This window comes from Xiphias gladius, chromosome 23, assembly GCF_016859285.1.
Source record: "Xiphias gladius isolate SHS-SW01 ecotype Sanya breed wild chromosome 23, ASM1685928v1, whole genome shotgun sequence".
Lineage (NCBI taxonomy): Eukaryota > Metazoa > Chordata > Actinopteri > Istiophoriformes > Xiphiidae > Xiphias > Xiphias gladius.
The window spans coordinates 22,505,690-22,530,959 of record NC_053422.1 but is presented as its reverse complement, the minus strand read 5'-3'; the positions used below and the strand labels follow the sequence as shown (position 1 = coordinate 22,530,959).

The 25,270-nt window shown below is 40.6% G+C and overlaps 1 protein-coding gene across 1 annotated transcript in view; it reads right to left on the bottom strand.

Annotated features, from left to right (window-relative positions):
• Positions 1-21,743, bottom strand: part of gpc4 (glypican 4) — a 33,129-nt gene extending 11,386 nt beyond the window's left edge. Inside the window, exons 1-2 of the mRNA XM_040120050.1 lie at positions 21,587-21,743; positions 702-860 (exon numbers count right to left, since the gene is read on the bottom strand). Coding sequence (XP_039975984.1) covers positions 702-860; positions 21,587-21,743 — 316 coding nt within the window. The remainder of the gene's footprint in view (positions 1-701; positions 861-21,586) is intronic.
• Between the last annotated feature and the right edge of the window lie 3,527 nt (positions 21,744-25,270).

Here is a 25,270-nt window from a genome sequence, read left to right as displayed (position 1 = left end):
AGACACATAAGATCTGAAGGACCCTGACCTGCATTTACAAACATGTGCATGCATGTGTACACACAAATGCATCAAACCTTGCACATAACGGCCCTCAAAAAGCATTGTATTTTGAAACCTTAAAATCCAACATTTCCTGTCTTTTAAGTCAATCTGCTGCTGAAGATTCCTCATCCTCTCCCCTCTGTCTTACCAAGCTTCTTCCTAGCAGAGCTGCAGTGGTGGCACGGTTCGGTGGTTAAGGGTATTCAAAGCTGCCCCACTTCCGTGGTGACTCAGCACTGTTGCATGTTCCAATGTGCTCCCACCCTCAACACGAGAAACCCGATCCCAATATTTACAGGCATACACACATGTGCTAACACACAGAGGAACGGGAAGTACAGAGAAGACTAAATCTGAATATGTGTGTGGTCCGTCTGGAAGTCCACACGTCTCTCTGGAGAGAAGGGAAGTGGGTTGTGGGGGACCAGGCTATGAGGGGGGACGATGAGGCAGGGAGCTGAGACGCTGAGAGACAGGTGGACGGGCCAACAGACACAGACTGACTGTCTCCGCTTCGGGCAGTGCACTGGCAGGTGGAAGCGTCCGTCAAAAATCATGCACCACAAATGCTGCTATGGGGACACTGTGGCCACCAGCAGTCTCAAAAGTGGCTGGTCTGCATGTGTGTGTTTGTTGGTGTAAGTGTGTTTGCTTACTGTCAAAGTGGTCGTGCTTCTGTTTGAAGGTGGATTGTAGGGTGGTGCTAAGCCTGGAGACGGGAGCTTTCATGTCCAAGTGGCTCTGCTGTCTCAGCTTCTCCTCCATCACCACCGTACAGCAGGAGAAACCCTGCGGACACACTTTCAGGGGGGCTCCTGGAGGAGACAAGCAGAATACACTGTTAAACACCATCTGCTACAGGAATCTGTCATCATGAGTCACATCACGGAAAAATACATCCAATCTGTTATGTTAGAATAAGAAAGGCCAATTTTGAACACAACAATAGGAATGTGAGAATAAAAATCTGCTCGGCTGAGGTTGTTTCTCATAAAACACTAAAGAAAGTAAAAAATATACTCAAAGACCTTTAACTCCAATTCAGTAGCCATACACCTACATAGTGGCTTTGTTACTTGTGCACAGTTACAATAAATTGAGCCAAATGGCCAATTTTAAAAGGATATTTTACTTGTTTGAAACACACATGTACTGTACATCAATCAGTAACACAATTTCCTCTATTTCTTTGGAATAAAACCTGTTAAGTAACAACCTCACCACTCACTAAATCAAATACACCTTGGCTATGAAAACCTCCCAAACTGGACTTAAATGGATTAATTGCAACACTTAGCTCAGAGCAGTCTTTAGCTTGCCACTTTATAGAGCCTTGCTCTTATCCTGGCACTCTCCTGTCCTGATTGATACGTTAGCGCTGTAGCTTTCTCTGAGTGCTTTGTCATTCTAAAACACAAACTTTAAAAGGAGAGTATTAGCTCTTCACTAACTTCGCAGGTAAGAAGGTTGGGTTCAATGATGTGTACATTGACACAGATAAACCCGAAAAGGCGCTTTTTAGGTCATTTTGGCTTTGCATAAACATAGGGCAGCATTGTGACCACCATAAAAATCACATTTTTTGAAAGGGTCTAAAGGTGGATAGCACACAAGAAAGCACTGGTCTCCTGTCTGTTGTAATGTGAATGGGGCAATTTCCATGTGACCCCGCTGACTGTCACGTGATCCCTTTTTGAATTGGTGATGCTCTCTTTTTAATGCTTGCTCTGTAAACAAGCATTTTGAAAACAGCAAAAAGCCTGTTGCTAGAAACAGTGTAAAGCTGCTGGCATAAGTGGATGTCACATGCCCTACAAGAGAGATGTGAAGTGTTTTTCTGTTTTGGAGCTTCAGTGTGGTTAAAAAAAATGTTCTAAAAGTTGTAAATAAGTTTTCAAACTACTATAGACACTGCTATGAACTAAGCCAAAAATGTCAAAAACTGTGTTTTTACTCTGTCTTCTAATCAGAGCCATTATTCAATATAAAAAAACTGTGATAAAACAGCAGCTGTCAACTTTGTCAAAAGTGAGTTTAACATCCAATTAAAAGGAGGGTCAAGAGAGGACGAATGCAAAGTTGCAGCTGCAATAATGTTTTGTTTTAAATGTGGCTGTTGGAATTTGGGAGAACACAGGGATCCTTTCACTGCATCCAGTCACCAATGGCCTGTTTGGTTTTCCCCACCAGCTCGCGTTCACTGACTCGAGGCCTGAGTACCTGCACAGGTTACTGCTACTAGAATGGCGTACATGTCACATATGGACGGGGGCTATAAGATTACCTGTAATGTTTTCCTGCATTTATTGAAAGACACATTAAACAAATCGGACTAATTTAGCATGAAGAGATAATATTGACTGTAGTTTTCATACGGTATGTGCAGTGAAATGTGTTATACATGTTCCTTTTGTATGAAACCTTGAAAAGCATCAGTATTTTATTTAAAGCTACAGGAAACTCAAAATTGTAAACTAAGCAGGTGTTAACTGGGTCTTGCAGCTTTTATAATAGCTTTCAATTAATTGCTTCCCTACTGTTTCTTTAAGGAAACAAGTTAGGACTTGTTTTATTAAGACTCTAAATTTTTCAACATAAAAAATCCAAGCAACTTTGTCCAAGTGACAACAAAAGACAGGAAAAAAGTCCGGCACATTTTAGCTGCAAGCCTTGTTATATTTATTAGATTATGCTGAATGGATTTGGTAAAGTTTCCTAAAAATGGTGCCTTTTGTCACTTTCATTCCTGCCTTGGTCATGTTAAGCATTAACTTCCTGTTAAGTTAATTATTGGGTTGAACATTGCTGTATTGTTTGGTTCAGGGTTGTTACTCTGGCTTGATCCTGAGTATACAACTGTGGTATTTTTCTGCTATCTTCACTGCTAGTCGACATGTTTCATGTGTTTCCCTAACAACCTCAGTCATGTGGATTTGATTTTTTCTTTCTGTGACATCTTGAGGTTGGTTTCTTTCTTTTTGTGCATGTGAGAGACACAGCCCATCGACTTCTATTAGAAAAACAGGACTTACAATTGTGACTTTTGTGATTTTACACATGTACCTTATACCTCTATATAGGTAAACCACATTTCTTGATCAAGTTTTATATAACTTTAAGACCTTGATGTCTGCTAATAGAAATGTTAAGCTAGTCACACTGCAAAAAACACAGGCTATGTCAGTTTTGCCTCTGCACCCGAACATGAAACTATATAAAGAGGTACAACATGTTTAGAGAAGTTCCCTGCATGTATGAAATAGTAGCTAAAATGTTAAAAAATGAAAATGCAGGGTCAGAAGTGACTCATAGCAATACAGTCATCTAAACAGGGCACCAGAGGGAGGGATGCACCCTGGCGCCATAAACTGGACCCCCCTGTCTGGGATCAAGTCCAAATAAGCCTCAAGTCACTCTTTCTCTCATAGTCCTCACCCCAAACTCATCTCTCCCCCTCCAACCGATCCTCTCCTATACACAGATGCACATACACGCACACACACTCACACATACCCAGGCACAGTTGGCAGCCCCTACCTAAACATTCTCACACATCACATCACTGCTCAACACATGGCTCTTTGTACCAGCATGATTGGAGGTACAGGGAGCAGCGAACACACACACACAAATACACACAGACTAAACTTTTAGGTGAAACAGCCACCCAGTCTCTCCTCCAGTAGGGCCCCCTGCTTGCCTACAGCACAGGCGTACAATCAAAAGGGCTACAGCCACTTGGAAAATAGCCCTAGTTACCAAAGTACACAAATAAAACTGAGATGGTCAATATTTCACAGGAATGTCTGTACAAATGTCACATTGTTAGCTCCAAGGATTAACTCTCTGAAAACTGAAGATTCTTAGCTAATGCATACTTTGTGAAAACATCTTGGCAGCCAATTTCTCAAACCGCGGGGAAAAAAAGGCCCTGTTGGAACACAAGTGAGTAACACTTAACAAGAACAGCTAGATCCTATAAAAATCAACATCATGCCGGACAGTGTGTGACATGTTTCAGCCTCACAATAAGCTTTGTCAGTTGATGCATCAGTCACTCTCTACCATCACCAGCATGAATAGTCTTTGTGTGATGGGTGAACTGGCTCTCAGTTGCCTTATGGAGTTCCTTTTAGGGGCCTCTCACCCTTCCAGCTTCCCAAATACTTTAAGATGTAATAAGAAACACAGAAAGAACACTGAGTGTCACTCAGAAGAGGAAAACTGCCATTTATGGTGGTCAAAACAAGAGAGCAGCATCTTGTAAACAAACATGTGACTGTGTGTCATGGTATTCATCAGCTCTCCGCTACTTCTCTGCCTCTCTTTTGTGGGGAGACCACCATCCCCTTTAAATGGCTCATAAAATAAGTCACTTCCCTTTGACATTGTCCTGCCTCTTAAACTCTGTTCTCAGAGGAAGGAGGGTGGGGGAGGTGAAAATGCCGCAGAGACAAAAACCAGATTAGACACCTCACCACCCCCTCTGCCTGCCATCATGTGCCCCTGAACCAGACGGACCTCAGGGTGCCCCCAAACTCCGCCTCGACTGCCACCACCCTGCAGGCTTAACCAGCGAGGTCAGGGGTTAACAGCCACTCCTCTGAGAGAGGTCCTGTCCTCTGACCCCCCCCCCCCGTCCGCCAGCCAGCACATCCACCACACACAGTAACTCACCCCCCCCAACGCCCCAATCACTCCAATAATAACACCACCAACACACATACAAAAAACACCCCCACAGCTATAAGCCATTAGGAGCCCAGAAAAGTCGCAGACACATGCAAAAAATATTAATAGAAAACTATTAACATTAACATCATTTTCTCCAATCTATAGTCATAACAGTCCGTCAAAGATTGTTTCTGTACCCTCCTAAACTCAAGACGTCGCTAAAACTGCTAAGAAAGCCATGAAGGAGGCCATGGGGTACCGCATGTCATGAACCATTCACCGATGTCTGTCACTAATTGAAGCCTTGTAGTCTGTGACTGAAACAAACCTCCAAGCTTTCACACAGCCATCAACATTTGTAACTAATTACACGATAAACTGTATGCAGCTCATAGTTTATGTACATACTAATTCAATCCCAATGGAAAGCACGTAATTTCAGACGGTGGATACTGGGGCCATTTAATTTCCAAACATGAAAAACATGTGAATATATTCTAGGCTCTGATTAATCTTTGTATGTCCAACACATTAACTCGGTTCCAAACATTTTCAGTATTGTGACCTATATGGAACAACACTTATGAATACAAAGGTTGATTATTAATTGCCATACAGTATTGTGCTCCATGTTGTAACATGTAAAGGAGAGTGCTGCCAGTCTACTGAGCATTACTCACACAGATTGTTGTAAATTTGCACGCCCTGCAGCCATAACATTCTCCCTTTGCTCCTCACCTCTGTCTAGGGTGTAATTATCCCGGGGGGGTTAAGGGATTGCTGCCATTTGTTGGGTAACTTTCTGTTCTGCTCCACATTCTGTCATGCATAATCACATGAGCTGAACCTGTGGTCTTTGGAGGAGCCCGTGATGTTTCTTTATAGTGTGTGAAGTTTTACTCATACGCATGTAGTTTGTGATAGGCATAATAATTTGTGGACGGTTTCGAACAAGCAAAGTAAAGAGGCATGGGTTAAAGCCACAACTGAAAGGAGAGATTAAAAAAAAAAAGAAGGCAAACAGCTGCATATTTCATTTACAAAAATCATAGCAATTTCTTTTTCTAAGTCATTCCCTTCTTAAATTAATTCCTGTTGCAGCATGTTGTCAAATCACCCCTTTCTTTTTGTCTCCCTCTCTTTCATCTGTAAGAACCATACTGTTGTGGTCTATATCTGGATTTAAAAATGAAGTCAAAAATGCCAGTTATCCATTTTTGGAAAAAGTATTTCCAATTAGTTTCTCAGTCGGTAATTCAATGTTTCAAACAATTCTTATACTTTGATCCTCAATAAATAAAAAAATAAATCACTGGTTTGAAAGCAACAGTCTCAAAATGCTTTGCTTTTAATCAACTTTCAGTAATAACTACGGAAAGGCACCATTTTGTTCAAATGTTGGATGTGTCATTTCGAAATTAAAACCATCTATTCAAAACGATGGATTATATGTTTTCAAGGCTCCATAATTGTGCAGGGTTTAGCAGAGAAATCTCCCACATGACACCAGTTTAGTGCTGTAAAAACAAAATGTGCAAAAGTCAAACTATGAAGCGAAGAACAAACAGTATCTGAACCACTAGTGTCCCATTATATACAGTTGGGAAAAGTGCTCAGGTACAATATAATATTTCCTTCTATATTACAAGAAATCCTTTAACTAGGCGAGCTGAGTAAGAGCTCAGTCTTATTTACAACCTGGAGGAGTAGCTGTAGGGGGAGGGAAGGTTGCAAACATCCACACATTCACATCAGGCCGTTGCTCAGTACAACCACAGACTCTTGCTCAAGGGCATTATGCCAGTTGTAATTTACGAAGGGGGAAAATGTGTCTTGTTCACTTTTCCTATCCAGAGTTTCCTAGCTCTTTCTACAGACTCAAACCAGTGACATCCCAGACAACATAACCATTACTTTTCCGCCAGAAGTGCAGAGAAAAAGTACTACTAAAGATATAGAAAATTGAACCGCACAAAATAATGTTCAGGCAAGTCTAAAAAGATCATTAAAAGTTATGGTACATTGTGTTGAATTTCACAATGAAAAGTGAGCCTAAAGATCTCTGTGTCCCTTTATAGCTCTCCAATTTCCAAATCATATTAAAAAGAGCAAAACCACTGCCATATTCAAAAACGGACAGAACTATTTCAATTGAAATTTTAAAAGCCAAGATAAATGTCAACACCCGTCCAAATATTACATTTATCTTACACACGAATATCCTGCGTACATGGGTGTACTTTGAGCTATGGATGAATCACTGCAAAAGGAGAAAATGTTCAACAACATTCTGCTGTAAGCGGAAACCATTATTAGAGGCTCTGCTGTTCATATGGAGATAATCAGGGCAGGGCCCTACTTCCACCTACTCTGTTTCTACACTTCAGTCTCTTACAAAAATAGAGTAATGACAAGTTTATAGCAGTTTTGCTTTTCAGCTTTCAGTTTATAGGGAAAGTCCAAAAGAAACTGAAATGTGTTGGCAGGGGGGTTCTGAATCTGACAAACCTTGTCCATTACTTTGCTTTAATGTTAAGTGTGTCTCTTGATTGCTGCTTAGTGTCTCCGAGCATAAAGAAACTGAAAAGATGACGGACAAACAGCTGTTATAATTATTGTTTAAAGGGCTTTTATTTACAGGGGTCATGAAGGACATTCACTCGAGGACCTACACAGAAAAGCCAAAGTAATGTATGTTACAGTATCTTTGTAGTAATAATGTAGGCTAAGCTATAGGAGGTCCTAGTGTTTGCAAAGATTAACAGCTCTCTCTTCCAAAAGAAAGCAGGTGCTACTATCACCTGGACGTTAAGCAGGATATTCCCAAAAAGATACTGTAGATCTGCTGCTCCTCACAGGGACCAGCAAACAATCTTTAGCATGAGGCTCCATGACTCAGACATTTTGCTACTCTCATAACTAGCCAATAGCCTGTAAGGGATGTAACTGAATTGGGCAATGGCTTTTAACATTTAATGTTAAATTGTTAAATCTTTTACAGGAATTGTTCGAAATTGTAACCTAAACATCTGCACATTTGCCTCAATAAAAATAGATTTGTACGTCTCTGTTTGTTCTCGTGCTGCTATTTGGAATCATTGTCCATAAATGGTTGTATTTTGAGGGCCATATTTCTTTCTTCGCTGTATTCTATTGCTGCAGCAACAATAAGCTGCCCCCATGAGGATCACCACATTCATTAAATGCAAATTTATAAAACAAAGAGTAAATGTAAGCATTGTTATTTAATAGATGGGCCAAATTATGCATGACAGCACAATGTATAGAGAGAAACTGAGTAGCATAAAGTAAAGTAAAAAAGCTGAACAGTCATATAGGCATATGAATAAATACAGACGGGTGACAAATTAAAGGAAAAACCTGAATAAATGGGTGGAAAAACACAACAAATGCAGATGCTTCCACGCAGGTGCACTGCATGGTACAATTAAGCAGTTAACATCCAATCATGCTCTGTGGCTGGTATAAAAAAATTGCTGAGCAGGCCCAGTTGATTCTGATTTTGTATCAAGATGGCAAGAGGAAAAGATTTAAGTGTCTTTGAAAGACGGTTCATTGTTGGGGCATGAATGGCAGGAGCCTAAGTCACAAAGACTGTTCAACTGGCCTGTGTTTCAATAGGAACACTGACTAAAATGACATCTGCATTTAGATCTATGGGAAAGACAATGTTAATAGGGTCGGACATTGTGGTTGACAGCGCACATTTGATGACCGTGAAGCTCGTGCACTAGTGCCACATGTAGGGAAAACAGAAGAGCAACTCTTCCTCAGGTGAATGAGACGGTAAATGCAGGACGTGATCAGACTGTGTCAGCAAGAACAGTTACATAGAGAGGGATATTATAGTAGGGTTGCAGGTCATAAACCCCTGATTGCACATTGAGAGTTCAGTGGTGCAAAAACCACAGGCACTGGTCTACAGAGATGTGGAAAAAAGTGATATGGTCAGATGAGTCATCCTTCACTATGTTTTCTTGTAGACTTGTAGAATCAATGCCAAGGTGTATTAAAGCTGTTCTGGCAGCTTGTGGTGGCCCAACACCTTACTAACACACATTATGTTTGTTTTTCGTTTAATTTGTCACACATTTGTATATACTGTATATAACATACACAGATCGCAGTGTACATACTATTTATCGATTCTGTTTATACTGTACATAAAACAACTGATGTATCATAGCTGCATTTACCATTTAATTTTCAATTTGTACTTTATATAGTCACTACTGTACTCTGCATTTTTTGTACTGGTACTTAGTGTGTGCAATGGTAATAAAGGAACCTAACCTTAATCTAATCCAATAACAAGGTGACACTAGTATACGTTTGACTGTGCCTCAAACTATAGCTTGTATTATTTACAGTGGTATGTCACTTTGGTTGTTGTCAGCTGACCAGAAAGCAGCCATCCTTCACATGATGAGTCCCTACACTAATGTAGATTCGACCCATGATTCAGCATCAACCAGAAGTGTAATAGATTAATGCAAAAGAACAATCACTTAGACCATCAAAAACATCCATAAATAAGAAGATTTACTACTGGGAGGAAGCCTCTCAGTAGCAGTGAGTTTGGGAAACACTAGCACCGCTTGTGACATGAGAGATTTACCCCACTTAGAACAATACTCACAATCCATTTATGAGGAAGGAAGTTTTGGTTTAGTGGATTACTCTCTGGAGTGAATATTTTCAGCTACGCAGCCAGCCACATGGATTTGGATAATGTCTGTATAAAATAATGTTTCCTTAAATAAACCAGGAATTAAAATCTCTTCCACAACACAGCTGTCAAAACACCAAACTGCCAAAATTTGCTTGTCACATGGCATGACTATGAGAAAGAAAGCCATGCGTTCTGCCGTACAGCACGAGCCAGGTCAGTGCAAAATTGTCACATTAAGATACTTATTTTTTGCTAAATTTTCCACATTTTGTCCAGCATGTGAATCATTGTCTAAAAGACACTCGGTTTGACAAACACAGCGCATACTGGGATTCATAAATCTCAGCCTTCTGTCACCAGAGTCCATTTCTGATTACTAAACCAGTTGGAGCCTCTGGCCAATTAAAACTTGCCATTTGTGAACATTCCAAAATGCTGTCATCCATGAACATTTACCCAGAAGCCCCTGGGGAGATTCCACAACATTGCCCTGGCCTCTCGCTCTGTCTCTTTCCCTCTCCCATCCCGGCCCTGCATCTCCGGCTTTGTCTCCCCACACAAAAGCTCCCTGCCTACACCACTTCCCAGGTCACTGCTTTGTCAGGGTTTCAACTCGCTCCTGCACTTCCCAAAGGAGGTTTAACAAGTCAGACACCAAATTCCAAACACTGGGCCTATCCTCAAAGTTCACATGCTGCTCAATTTATATAAACTCACTTGAGGTCAAAAAAATCTGGAAGAGTGAGTTTGACTCTCTGACCTCTGCATGCAAAGTAGCATGAGGTAAATATAGCTCCTGATTACAGATTGCGTAAGTAGCATTAAATTATTTCCATAAAGTCTCTTGATAGCGGAGTGGAAACTTGGGAGCGAAATTCAACTGTGCTGAGTAACGTTCAGGTGTTAGAGATTAAAAAATAGTTTTTAGTAGTTTTTTAATCACTAACAACTAAATCGCTGGAAACTACATCTCAACAACCTAGAAAATGAAGGCTATTACTATTCTAGAGACTATTCTGTGAAGAATATTTTCTGAAACATATCAAAGTTAAAGATATATTAACTCTGATATGTTAAGTAGGACTTGGAGGTCATTCACCTAGACAAGTTAATCTTTGTTAATTAGTCATTGAACTACAGTGGGCAATGGGCAATCTTACCATAGTACAACAGTTTCCTGACCTGACATTAAACACTTGGCCCAAAGGGAGCTCTAAGGTCTTGCATGGGGGCGGGATATACACAAGCATAGCGGCGAAGAATGAGATCATAAAAAATAAAGGTCAAAATTCCAACACTTGCGCAAGTTCTGTCTCTAACTGTGAGGGAGCTAGAGGCCATGATTCATGTTAACACAGTTATGGGGAATTCATACTTCAAACAGAAATGGTTTGTTTCAGGATGAGATTGAATTTGGGCCACGTTCATCATGTACTCCACACAAACTTTTTGCAACTTGTTTGACTTCCTTCTGATAGATAAAGCAACCACTGGTGATTGGCTTGACTGCCATTCAGACGTTCAGACCTGTGCAAGCCACACCATTAAGCCCAGTGGTTTTAACATGGGTGCCTGTGACCAGTATTGTACGGACAACATATTCATACACAAAAGGAAAAAAAAACCCACTGACATGTAAATCAAGAAACTTTGCTTCCTACTTTAATTCTGCTGGGAATCTTTACTAAACAACTGTACTATCTATCAGAGAGAGTTGAACGCAATAATTCACATTAACAACTAGTCTAATCTTTCACCCTTTCCACATCTTTCTCTCAGCGTATATGCCTTTTGATGAGCTGCAGAGTTGCAGTGTTTGATTTACTGCTTTTACTACAGATTCCACCATGATGCTTTAGCCAGGTCCGTGTGTGCATGCGAGCAAGCAGGGAAATGTGGGTGAAAGAGAGCGAGACAGTGTTATGTTTAAGATTTGCAGAGACAGGCAGAGGTTTTGAAGACAAACAGAGAGGACAAGTTACAGCACAGCGTGATTATCACAAGGGAAGAGAAGAGAGCGAGAAAAAAAAGGAGAGGCACAAAAGACCTTCCTGGCTTGTCCCTCTACACCAGCCCTCCGTCGTTCCACTGACTCATGGCACACAAATGAAAACAGACTTTAAGGAGAAGATGAAAAACACTCTTTACTTAAGGCCAAGTGCTTTACCAAGGGACCCTACGCAAACACTGTTGTTCTGTCAGAGAAATGGACTACTGTTGAGCAATAGGTCCTCTTTAAGATGTTCTTCACACACTGCTCGAGAGACACACACTAGACTATCCAAGGAGGCTTTGTGGCTTGGTCCTGCATTTGCATGAGCAAATTGCACATAACAAATCCAAGCGTCTCCCTCCATCTCCACATTAAAAGAATTCAAAAAATCCAACTCTGCTGAAACATATGAGAGCTTTTAAAAGACTTAACACACAAACAATACATTTCATCATTGCCAGTAAAAGCTAATGAACCCCTCCTAAGGACAGGGAGCTCTTTGACAATGTTTATAACACACATCCAAAAGCAGCTGAAGTCCACCAGATGTTGAGGCAGGACGGGGCCCGACGAGGCCCCCCCAGGCAGAATGAGGTCAGGTACAAGATCAGATTTCTAGAAGCTCAAAGCTACAAAGGGCAACAAAGATTCTGATATACCTGTTGGGTCTTACGAAACTGGACACCAGCAGAGGCAGTGGGAAGAGAACCCCTCATCGCCGACTGTCAAAGGGTCTAGAATGTCTATCCCTACGGTACAATGGTTTGATGGGCCCCAGTCATGGATGGCTCCAACCCTTCCTGATGATATACTGAATGCACTGATAAATCAAAGCTTTGCCATGCTGATGATGTACGATGTGTCAATTCCTGGCACGTCGACTCGTATTCCCATATAACATCAAATTTTTCTGCTAGCAAAAACCACCCTCAAAACACACTGACCAAAGGATTTGCAGTTTTGGAGCCATAATTTAACAAAATATTTGATCTTTTCATGTGTGGGTTTTTTTCTTCCCTAGCTTATCGGCCACCAGCCAGCAGGACATCTGCCATTGTTTTCTTCATGTTTTTAATTTGAGTTTGATGACCTGCTTTTAACACATGGCATCAACAGGTCATCCAAATTCAGAGCAATGAGAAGCTGCCAAAGACCCGCCTATTGCTCCTCTCAGAAGAAAGGACTTGAAAAGCAAAGAAGAAAAACCTGGGGTTTTGATCTCAAATAATATAATTTATATGAAAATAAATCAAAGAGTGAGCAGCACACAGAGGGATTAGGTAAATATTGGGAAACCTATTATGCTAACTGCAGTTTGGAAAAGTGAGCTAAGTGTGAGTGACCGCCTCTTCTGGGGGAGTCTTGATATAGGCCTTGGGAGTAATTAGCAGGGATTACAGCCCATCTGGCCGTCACCCAGCACTGGGGTTTCAGTCCAAACACCCAGGCAAGTCCCTGGCTTCGCTCCCTGACCGCTCTCCCTAACCACTTGGACCTCTGGTGAGTCACACAAATCCTAATGATGATCATGACTATCAACACAGACATCAACCCCACTGAGGCTTCATAGGAAATCAGTTAACTTTGGTTGAGTTACACCTACATCATAACCTCACTCCCACACCGGCAGTTATGCGCTTATATGGCTCCAGTAAGTGAGTGGATCCTTGTTGTACCAAGGGCTGGCTGAGTGACACCAGTGCTGAGGCGATCAACACAATGGAGACACAGCGGCTCAAATATCAGAGGCACAAAAAATTACACCACCAAAAGTCCGTTGCACAAATGGACTTGTGGCCAGAGGAGTCAAATGATGGAAGGGGTGGGGGCTGCCTAATAAAAGCTCAATTAGGCACCGAGACAACTTATCTTGATTCACGACAGAAATTTCTTTAACTAGTACATTTACTGTTTTAATAGGCTAAGTCACGAAACACTTTGTATGTGAGGCAAATTTGATATATTTTGATGTTGTATGCTTTTTTCATCTCATACAAAGTTTTGGTGTACTCAAATACTCTTCTGTACGTGATATCAGAGGTGAAAAGTGTTATTGTTGCCTGCCAAGAGTTAGAAGTGATATCAAAGCCTTAGGGAGATGTGTGTTAACAAGACATGTGGTCTAGTTTTGGCCTGTGCATCAACTAAAAGCCTTTCTGCACAGAGAGAACGACAAAGGTAAAAAGCAGACACTAGACAAGAGAGGTAGGTAGGCTGAATGCAGCAGGGCAGGAAAATACCAGTAAACCACTATTGACAGTGAAAAAGAGGTAAAATCACCAGGAGTGAGGAAGAAAGGAAAGACTAGGAATGAAACAAAACCTCCCAGAGGAGCTGCTAAAGAGAGAGTGCAGCGGGAGAAGAAAATTAACTGATATGTCAGTCTGGACAGACAGCGGGGACGGCCGACCTTAACAGCGTGCAAACAGGACATGTTAACAAGGAGTTTCAGGGGGTCCCTCCCGTCAACTCAAAGTAGGGAAAACCACAAAGCCAGATCAGGATTTCTCACAGTTTGAATCAGACAAAGACCAACATATATCCACCAAATGATACAGTCAAGTTTAACTTTGACCACTCATGCCAAAGATGTCCTGTAAGGCACTTTGGTTAAAGCCTGTGTTAAAACCTTGTATTTTGTTACACAGACGTGTGCTCACAGGGGTAACTAAGAGGAGTAGGCCGTATGTATTAGCCAGTATGTCTGAGCGAAGATGAGTCACACTACTTGCATGCATCCAGTTACCTCCTCAGATTCTGTGCCTGCGTCAAACACATACAGTCGCTCTCTTGCTCCTGCCTGGTCCACTACTTCTCCTGGATATTCAGTTTGACACGCCCTCGTACAAAACTCTTTCCTGTCAGTCAAATCCCCCCTCTCTTTCTCTGTATGCCTCAGTTAGACCTTCCAGCTCTCTTTGTTGCCGTGTGTTCCCAGCTCCGGGGCTCCCTGTGTGCGGGTCTTGGTGGTCCGTTGTGGAATGTGGTGAGGAGGGGGGAAGCAGGCCAGCCTAAAAGGGGTGTTCAATTGTTCACACACACAGCATTCACCCCCCACTGATCTGTCGCTCACTTGGCCATTTGGGGGGGAGCGAGCCAAAGCAAAAGATGCACAGAGATGGAAATACGAATGTTCAGTCGACACACGTGCGCACACACAGCTATTGAATTGATTCTACACTTGGAGCATACTAAACGGGCATAAGAGGGAAACTTAACATTCCACAGTTGTTGAAGGCGGCGGCTACCCAAACGCTAATTCGGGTCCAAAATGACAAAATCATTTCTTGCACCAGACAGGATCCATGCAACAACTAAACCAGGTAGTTTTAGTAATATACAGTTCTTGTACCATCCATGCACAGCCAAAATGTTTTTGTTCACTATGATAAGCTGATTTGTTTTGGATCAATGATAACACGGCTGTTGCCAGCTGAGCAGAACGGGATGCCATGAGAGGTCCTGATCACAGAGCTGCTGTGCTGTGATCGCAGGAAGCTGATAAGAGTGGCGAGATAGCGCTGAGCTGGCAGGCACGCGTAGCCGCCCACCCTCCCTTCCTTCCCCCTCTGGCCCCATCTGGATGCTGGACGTCGCAGCCAGGCTCCCCCGAGTTCACAAGACCTCAACCTCATGATACCTAAACTCAATTATCCTGAAGACTCGCCAAACAGCTACCGAGAACATGTCACATATACAGGGCAGAGAGCAAAAGAAACCACCACATTATCACCGCATTTAACCGATCTCCATGGATACCACCAGAGAGTAGCAACTCCAACCAAAGGCTCATTAATTTATTTACTGATTAGCACATCGAAAGTTTACTGAAAGACTATAACCTGCAGGATTTTGAAGTCAACATCTATGATAATAGTATATCAGCAATGAAGGCTGAGGTGATTGTATTTTGCTATTTTAGATTCTACTAATAATCTTGGAATGTCAAAACACACACTAAAAAAAACAACTCAGATTTTAATTTTAACACCTGTTTTTCAAAAGGGTAAAAAAAAAAAAAAAAAAAAGGCATATAAAGGCAAGTAAAAAGAAGCACTTGAATGGTTTCAAACCAAGAAGCTGCAGAAATCTATCCCATCACTCTGGAATGTTATCAGAGATTACTGTGCATGCTTTGGCTTTAATGCAGGGTGTTTATTTAATCTCAACCCACACACATTTTCTCAATTTTCTCTTCAAAATCAATCACTGATATTAATGTTTGCAAAACTTATTTCCCTCGGGACAAAATGTTGCTGAACTAAAACATTTTTGCTTAAAATAAAAGTTGCCAAACTGTGATTCTTATGACTATTTACAATTTAGCTTTAAAGTAACTGACTGTATGCGTACATATTTACATGATTTTCTCAACTCTGATTCAAGACTGATGAATTTGCTTCTACTGTTGTGCAATGGCTTTGTATGATTTAAGGTATACAAAATCTAAATGTAATCTAAAGTGTAGTTTTTATGCACTATGAGTAATTCTTTATTTTTATATATTACTATCATGAGACAGACTTGTATGAGTGAATTTATGGGTGGTTGTAACCACTTCATGGTGAGACTAAGACAATTTCTTAAATGACGCACCCGAATCTTTTTGATCCCTCTGTATCTGGAGAAAAACCATTTTGGGCTAAAGTGTTGTTCTTCGGTTGAGGACCAATTAACAAAGAATAAAAGAAGCTTTAAATACAGCCCTGGTTGAAATTATTGACACCTCTGAATTTTAAACGCAGTATTTAGAATATCTTGAGAAATAAATGCAAATTAACCAATTTTGTAATATCAAAATATTTTAATAAAATGTCCAAGGTTACTGAACAAAATAAAAAAAACAAAATGTGCATAATAGTGAAATAATACAAACACAAAATGTACCCCACACACAATTATTGGCATCCTTCACTAATATTTGGTTGCAGAACCTTTGGCAATAATGAAAGCCTCTAAACGTTTCTTGTAGCCATCTAAAAGCTTCTAGCACCTGTCTGCTGGTAGTTTCTGTCACTCTTCCAATGCTATGTGTTAAAGCTCTTTTAAGTTTGCAGGAGTCCCTTTTGCAAAGGCAGATTCCAGCTCTCCAAAAGTTTTCAATGGGATTTACATCAGGACTCATTAGTGGCTGGTTTAAAACGGTCCATCTTTTCCTTTTAAACCATTCTTTTGTGCTGCTGGATGTGTGGTTTGGTTCGTAGTCCTGCTGAAAGACCCAAGACCTTCAACTCACTGACTGCAAAACTTCTTGATAAACATTACAAACGGTTGAGACAGGGATTTCATGATCTTTGGCGATTGCCTTGTAGCCTTTGGATTTGTTATGTTTTTTGATGATAGCATTTCTGATGCTCTCAGACAGCTCTCTTGTCTTCACCATTGTGAAAAAGAAACTAGAAACAATCAGCCCCTTTTCATGCTGTAAAACCATCATTCATTGCTTAATTCAGGTCATGTGAACACTGAAAATTAATCACTGGTGAGTCTTATTTGTTTAATTAATTTAAACTAATTTAAATTCATCAAAACAGTGCCAATAATCATGTCAAGCATACATTTTATGTCTGTATTTTTATTTCACTATATGAAAGCCTTTTTTTTCTGTTGTTGCTCAGTAACAAAGGACATTTTATTAAAAATATTTTGATTTGACAAAATTGGTTAATTTGCATTTATTTCTGAAGATATTCTGAATTCTGTACTTAAAATTCAGGGGTGCCAATAATTTTAACCAGGACTGTTTTGTTGTGTCTTTTGAAAGACATAGCCCACAGTTTCAATTTTGGAACCCTGGAGTTTAATAGATGCGTGTTTCTACATTGTTTGATTGATGTTCATCTCCCACAAAAGAAAAACCTCCCAATAAGTAGCCTACATTTCAGTCAGTTGGGGATTAACACTATGCTGAAAGTAGACACTAAGACACAAAGTACAACTGAGAGACAAAATATGCTGACTTTTCAATAAAAAAACTCAAAGATCTCAAAACAAAGCGTCAACTTCTTAAATAATTCTACATGTAATTTCTTTGAACCTCGTCAAACGTAATATGCCTTCCATCTGTTTACAAACATCTAGACTTCAGGTGACACTCTAATATCTATGAGCAATAGGAATAAAGAATACGTCGCTTTAAAATCAACTGATATTGTGTGATTCAGTATCAGCTACAACATAATTGGATTTCTATCTGCAAGTTAGTAGTTGCTTTGGCAACTTTCAAAGAATAATCAAGAGAGTTTTTGACTCCTGGCCTTCCAGACTGCGACAGCAGTATGCAGTGGGAATAACAGTGAAAGATGCACTGAATATAAAATCTAACCATTTCTGGAAGCTGCTTTGTATCTTTTTATGAGTATTGCCTATACCAGTTTTGAGAAATTAATGGAAATTAGTCTTCATCACAACGTGCAGCACCAAAGTCATGCGTAATGAATTGCAGACTTGCAGAGTGCTTCACATAAAACTAAGAGGGCCATTCGAGTTTTATGGGATTGACCTTGAGAGCCAAGTAAGACACTTGGCTGGTAGTTTATTAGTTAATTATAATAGGTGTTGAAATACCAGGCCATAGTCCTACAATGCAGAGGCACTCAAATATTGGTCTTTGAGCTATACAATCTCCCACATACTGTGTGCGCCCTATTTCCATGCTCTTATCTTATCTCCTGAATGTCACTGCAATAACAACCTGTTATTTCCCGAACCGTAATGATGCAGCGCAGGCAGCCACTGGCTAAGGGGAAAGGAGCCCTCACAATGTGAAGCTGCACAATGTCTCGAGCTCACTGAGAAGCCAATGCGCTGAGGTCATGCACACTTTGAGTTTCAGTCATAATGCACTGAACTGATTATGAGCAAGGGATGTTCCTCTTGCTGAAGGGAGGGAAAAAGACCCTCTTCTCTTTGATCTCCACCATTGTCCCATACCTGAAGCATGACATCAAGCCTGACTGTCAGAGTAAACCAAAACAGATTTTGCTTGAAGAACTAGAAAAATGGGAAGCACAGCATCCAGTCTTGCAATGAGTAGCCTTTGACATGGCAAATACCAATATGGTCAAAGTTAACTTCTCTGCTTTCAGAATGAGCATGAAGAGCTGGTCCGTGTTGCAGCGGTGCAGCGGCACCTAACAGATGCCTTGTAACATTTATCACAATGTCAAATATAACTTTTCCTGAAAATAAACAATATCTACTATTAGCAGATAACTTTAGACACTAAGACCACCATTTACATTCTGTATGATTGCTTAGATTATTTAGCCAGCATCATTAAGACTGAGAGTGTAATTTATTTCACATGTAAGTGAGGTATTCAAACACAGGCCCTTAACAAATTATCACACAAGAAACTTGAGGCCTTGAACTGCTTCCACGTGAGTGGTATAAGATTGATACCATGGGATCAACAAGGAATTTAACAACTGAGCCTGCTGTTCCTCACTTAATCACTTAATTTTGTCTATGCTCAGGTAATCAGGGTTTCCATTTCAGTTTTACTGCCTTAAAACATCTTAATGGAATCTCAAGTCTGACTTCAGCTGAGCCCATCGGAAATTTGACTAGTAACAAACATTCTGATCTCTGTGCTGCCAACAATAATACAAGATGTTTGTGGTTATACAAGGCAAGTTTTGAATCCTGGGTCTCCAATAAGACTCGTATTTCAGCCATCTGATTTATGATGCATGTATCAAAGGAGGCAAACATTTCAAAAACTACTTCTGACACAACTGGCAAAAATACTATATAATTTTTAAAGTATGTCTCCTCTGGCACATAAGTCTGCACAGTTAAAATAAAAATGGCACATTTTAGAAATATTGTGATTGCAAACTCTAGTCCTATGTGGAACAAAATTATTTTACTGCATCTTTTGCATCATATATTGACTATTTCTACTTCTGCAGATGATATAAGGAAAATGACCATTTTCAATGAACCATTTCCTTGATTATTAACTGCTGAAACTGAAATTGTGATATACATATGCACATAATTATTGGTCTAACCTTTGCGCAACCTCACATCCAGTTCAGTTTAAACACAGACTGTGTTATGGTTAGGAGAGAACTAATGTTTGCAGTTTGACGTGTTACAAAATTCAGAAGTGAAGCTCTGACAAACATGACTTAAGTTCAATAACACTGCACATCTGGAGCCATTTCTCCTCAGCAACATGAAACATTTCAAGAGTGTAGGGGCTTTTTTATCTGCTTTTTGCTTTCTGGAGACCCCCAACACTGTTTAATGACAGTAGACCTTGCTTTCTATGTATCAATTATCTCAGTCTCTATCAATGACAAAGAGCTGCTCATTGAGGTCAGCCCTGCCTAAGGCCCAGACATACACCAGCAATCTATTGTAAGGAAACGGCACGTGTGCATAGAACACAAACCTGCACAATAAAACTGCCTTCATTCAGATCCCTCTTTCAAAATCCAGAGATGCAAGACAATTAAATCCAGCCAATGCTGACATGTTGGGGTACTCTCAATGACATTTAGCATCACAAAGACATACACACAGAAAACAAAAGGACTTGTGTGAAATGCAGGAAAAAAATAAGTTCTCGGCGACAGTTAAGTCCAACTCAAATTCTAATGAGCTGTTGTGCCCTCAGTAAACACATAAAAGGACATCAGGACAATAAAGAGGACAAATACAAATTGGTCACCCCTGTCAGATGAAATAACGCTGTGAACACATCACCCAAAAAAAAAAAAAAAAAAAAAAAAAAAAGTAGGGGCCTGAAAATTTTAGGGTGAAGATACATTGACAAAAAGGGAAACAGGGTTGTTTTTTTTTTTAAGTCTGTGGCAAAATGCCTGATTGAGCTAATTATTAAAATCCAAAATGACTTAAAAAGTGGAAATCAAGACACTGACGTGACAGTAGCCATGCCTGGATGACCCACTTCTATAAAATTTAGGACATCAGTCTGAGGCCACTGCCCAACTGGACTGAATAAAGGGGTTTGAATATGTGTGTGCATATTCATTTTAACCACCATAAAAATGAAAAGGAAATGAGAAAAGGGAGGGATTTAAAGTATGCAGGACTCAGTGGAATTTCAAACCCCAACCCCCTTCCCCTGCTCCTCCCAAGCCTTCACTGTAAAAGCCCCCCTACATAAGTTTCCATTACTTGGGATTAACTCATGATTAGCTAAACTGACTTGCCTTCTCACTTCTGTCAGACTGTTAACAGAGCAGTTCCTATTTATTACCAAGCAGCATTCATTGATGCATTACATCCTGTCCTGCAGATGGAACTAGAAGTACAACGTGTGCTTACACAGAAAATGTAAAAACCGCTAAATCGCACAAACCCAGAGAAAGAGAAAAGAGAGAAAAAACCCCCCAAAAAATCACAAGCCTTGTTCACAATGCAGAGCAATGTTTACTAAATCACTGCTGGCTGACTGCACTTCACAGCCATAGGAGTCTCTACTAAGGAAGCCTGGAAGTAAACACTGGCCTGATTTCTTTCAGTGGGGAGCAGAGCTTGTGTGTTGATTATACCTCTTCATTGTTATGAATTACCTTCAAGTATTTCCTAAATTAAGACTATGTTTACCCACTAGAATAGTGGATGGCTGCCAGACAAACATTGGTCTGAAAAAATGTATCCCCAAATGTTTCACTGCCTCTTTCCCCAAACTCAACATTGTATTGTAACTTTTAACACATGAAAAAGCACCATGTCTGTATGATTAATCATGTTTCCATATAGACTTCGGCAGGAGCACAAAATTGCCATTTACTAAAATGACAGTTTTAAGCGTTTGTTGTAGGGTCTTCTATACTTTTTCAGTGACTCATAAACTTACAATTGAGAAGATTTTGCCTTAAAAAAAAAAAAAAAAACAAAAACATGTGGAAAAAGTTTTAAAGTTAGTTATGACTTAGAGTAGCCGGTTGTCTCCATTGTAGGTTTGGAGCTAACAACGGGACAACCACAAACCTGTGAACACATTTTACTGACCTTTACCCAGTCTCTCTTTCTGCTAACTTTGCTAGCTTAAAAAGTTCTCATTAAGCTTGGGACCACCGGTACACCTCTCCAAGACCCACCGGGCCCCCACCCCCACCCCGACTTTAGGAACCACTGCTCTGGACTACAGTATTTTGAGGTTAAAAACAGGCCAAAAAGCCAAAATATAAAAAACTCACCGTTGACTCCTTTGTTGGGGACATCGTTCACGTCGAAGCCTTTGGAGCTGTAAGCAGCGCGAACTTCATTACAGTTTTTCAACTTTTGTTCCGAAGTCCCCGACACAGACAACACAGCCAGCGTGCAAGCTACACACAGCAACAACAGCGTCTTCATTTTGTGTCAGTTAAAAAAAAAAAAAAAAAAAAAAAAGCTACGGAGTTACCAGCAAAAAAGCTAAAAAAAAAAAATAAAAATATATATATGTGTGTCGAATCGGTCAGGTGTGCGTAAGCTAGGACAAAGTTTCAGCGACTCCCACGCTGAGTTTCCTCATGGAGACGCGCTGATTTCTTCTGCTCAACAGATACTTCATTCACAGCAGCTCCGAGGCCACCTCTGAAACAACTTCGAGAGGAAAAAAACACCGAAAAAAAAAACAAACACTTTAGACACGGCTCAGGCGTCGTCCGTCTGAAAGCTCGGATTTGTATCGAGTATCAGACTCAATCGAAAGAACACGAAGACGCTACAGGACTACTATTTTACAACATGTAAAACTTTCTCTAACTGCAGGCACGAATCTCAGAATCACACCGCTGCTTCACAGCTTCGACGACAGTGTAAACCACGGGAGGAGAGTAAAGGTGTTTTTTTTCCTCTTTCTTCCTTTCTTTCCAAACTTATGGAGGTCGTAGCTTCTGTAGGACAGGTCACTAGACTGTACGCTAGTCGTACTGGGATCCAGATGCGAGCAGAAAGCCCTGGTGGACACCCAGGAATGAGTGCAAGTTCCGGGGACAAAGACATGGAAAACGGAAACACCAGGGGTGGAGCATGGAGCAGGGACTTCAAACCCTGGATTTCTTTCTATAATGTCTAGACTACTGGTATCCAGGCTTGAAAAATCAGGACTGGAACTGAGGGTGGAGCTATACTGTGGCATAACATGAGGGCTTTTTATTAGTGGTTCACATGACATAAAGAAAAGAAACATTAGATAACCATAAGTGTTCAAAATCACAGATCTCTTTTATTGCAGTCTCCTATTTGACCTGGGGTTCAAGAGGGTTATCTTATCTGTTTTTATTGTTGGTGTGGAGATAACAGCAGAGATTTAAAAAAATCCTTTGAAGTAAACCGACATCCCTCACGTTGCTCTGCCTGTCCTACCCTAAAATAAGAGATGTAATTAACGATGATAAAGTTTACTGGGGACCCTTGGGAACCACCTTATGGACCGTTATGGGTCCCTAGACCCCATGTTGAAAACCACTAGATTTTGTAAATTAATGTCGTCCATGGTGGGGAAAAATGAAAATAAATGGCAAGTCTTTATCTTACATCATTATTTATTTCAAAAATACTTTAACACCAATGACATTTTTTATCCAAATGGGCTATTTCTGTTCAACCGTAATAATCCAATGCACCTTGGTTTGTTTAAAACCCTTGGATTAAAACCTGGCAAGTGTTACAGTAACCATGGAGTCAAAATTACAGGCCTATTCCTTAGACAAACACAGGTCAGGCTGTGTCCTGTTAGCAACGTTGCAGTGGCGTTTTTAATACACAGCTGCCTGTCATATAGAGCTTCCAGTTTTTTAAACTACAGTAAACAGTCAGCTGGAAGCGTGGTAGATTAGTATCAGTATGTAAAGATGACAAAAATGAAAGGAAATGTATAAAACAATCAAAACTCTGATTATTGGATGCTTGAAAATAGCTGGCAAACACATGAGACTTTTGACACAAACACATTGAGTATCCTGCTATTGTGGTGTACATTTGAAATAATAAACAAAAATCAGCCAAAACTTCTACTGAACATATCATAACTTGTGTTAAAGCATCAGCATATGCCTTAGAGATGAACACTGAGATCAAAGGACAGACTGCAACAAGTCCCTTCATCACAAAACAACAAGTTGATCAACTCCGAGGCCGAATAATTTCATCCTTCTGCATATATGTCCTGAATTTTGAGTGTATTTGTTCCTGCATTTGGAAAGACTCTATGTAAACAGGTACTTAATATCCAACATATCCTCATCAATCCTCTATTTGCTAAGAATATCTCTGGTCCGCCTCAGGTATATTTCTTTCATATTTTTTTTCCTGGTGTTTTCTTTTTCTATTCTCAGGCACAGTTTGTTATATCGGCAGTCATGCTGCTTTCTGCCTCTGATGCTTGCCCTTGTTGCAGGCCTGTTCCTTCTTGTAAAACTAGAAAAAGCAATCAAAGTTTAGTGTTCACTGATAAGACAATCAGTTAAATCAATGAAATGTAAAGTGTAAAGGTTTTTAAATCACCATAACCAATCACATCAGAGCCACTTCCATGGTCTTCCCATCCTCAACCATAATCATACATATATCTAGAGTTCTAAATCAAAGAATGCAGAGATTTTTGTCGAATACAGTCTCAAAAATGGCATATAGAATTTTATAAAATGCTCAAATAGTTGCACCCAGTCTTATATGGAAAAGTCATAATAAGACTTTTTAACCCCTGTGTTTAAACATGCCTGGACTTGTGGGGTGCGTCTGTGTGTGTGTGTGTGTGTGTCACATCCATGTTTTTTTTTTTTTGGGAGGGGGGGGGGGGGGTAGCACTCAGCAAAATGGCATTCCTCCTTTTGTGTCCACATTCCTCAGGCGGCTCCATTCACTCTGTGTGACTGCGGCTGCTGCAGGGGAAGCCAGGGTTTGCTGAAGAGCAGGAGGAGGATGCTAGAGCTGTGTGCATGGGAGAGCGTGGGCCCAGCACTGCTCTCAATAGGCCAACAAAAGGTAAGAAAATGGTTCAGTGCCATGGTAATTAGACATGAATGAGCTTTGAACGATGTGACATGTCTCAGGCTCTTCTCTCTGGCAGAGGAATTTCAACATCCAGCTTGGTAAAAATTGGACTGGACTGGGGAGCCTCTATACACTCAAGCACCTGAATTATATTGTTATTTTAATTTATATGCACTGTTTGATGACCCCTCAGGCTCGTAAAGGTACCCAAGCCCAAACATCTTTGTGTGACCATGAAATAGTGCTGAAATACATATTCATAGGCAGTCAATCACTCAGGCAGAAAATGCAACAATTCCTGATAGTCAGTTATTCTCACTGTTCCTGCTGACTAACATCAAATTGACCTTTCACTCTCATAATGTGTGCTTTTTCAACATTGCCCCAATATTACCCTAAGAAAACACGTGAACTCTGCATTTCAATAGGCCTGTTTGCCCTTTCTCCAGCCTTGCATTAGCATTCAGAGTATAGCCCCCCCATCCTGGGTTAGCTGCTGCTCTCTCTGCAGCCAGCGTTTGCTCATCTCCTAATAATCAGGCTCTCTTTTCCATCTTAAAAGCTGCAATCCAGTTCAGGAGAGAAAAGCACAGCTGGATAACAATGGCGTCTTTATCTGGATCTGGGGAGCAGAGGGTGCGTGGGTGTGAAAAGTTACAGCAGAGCGCCAGGACACAGAAACAGGATTTTGAAGTGTGCTTGCAGTGACAGGCGTGATATGTTAGGAGCTGTGAGTGATTGGTCTTGTTTAGAAAGTAGACAGGCTTTAAAAATGAAGACCAAACACAAACAATTAGGACTAATGAACTTCGTTTCATTGTTGGGCTGTGGATGAGTGTCTGTTACCTGGGGTAAGGTGATTCCAGGGGTAAAAATAATGGGGTTCAGTGTGAGGAAACCCC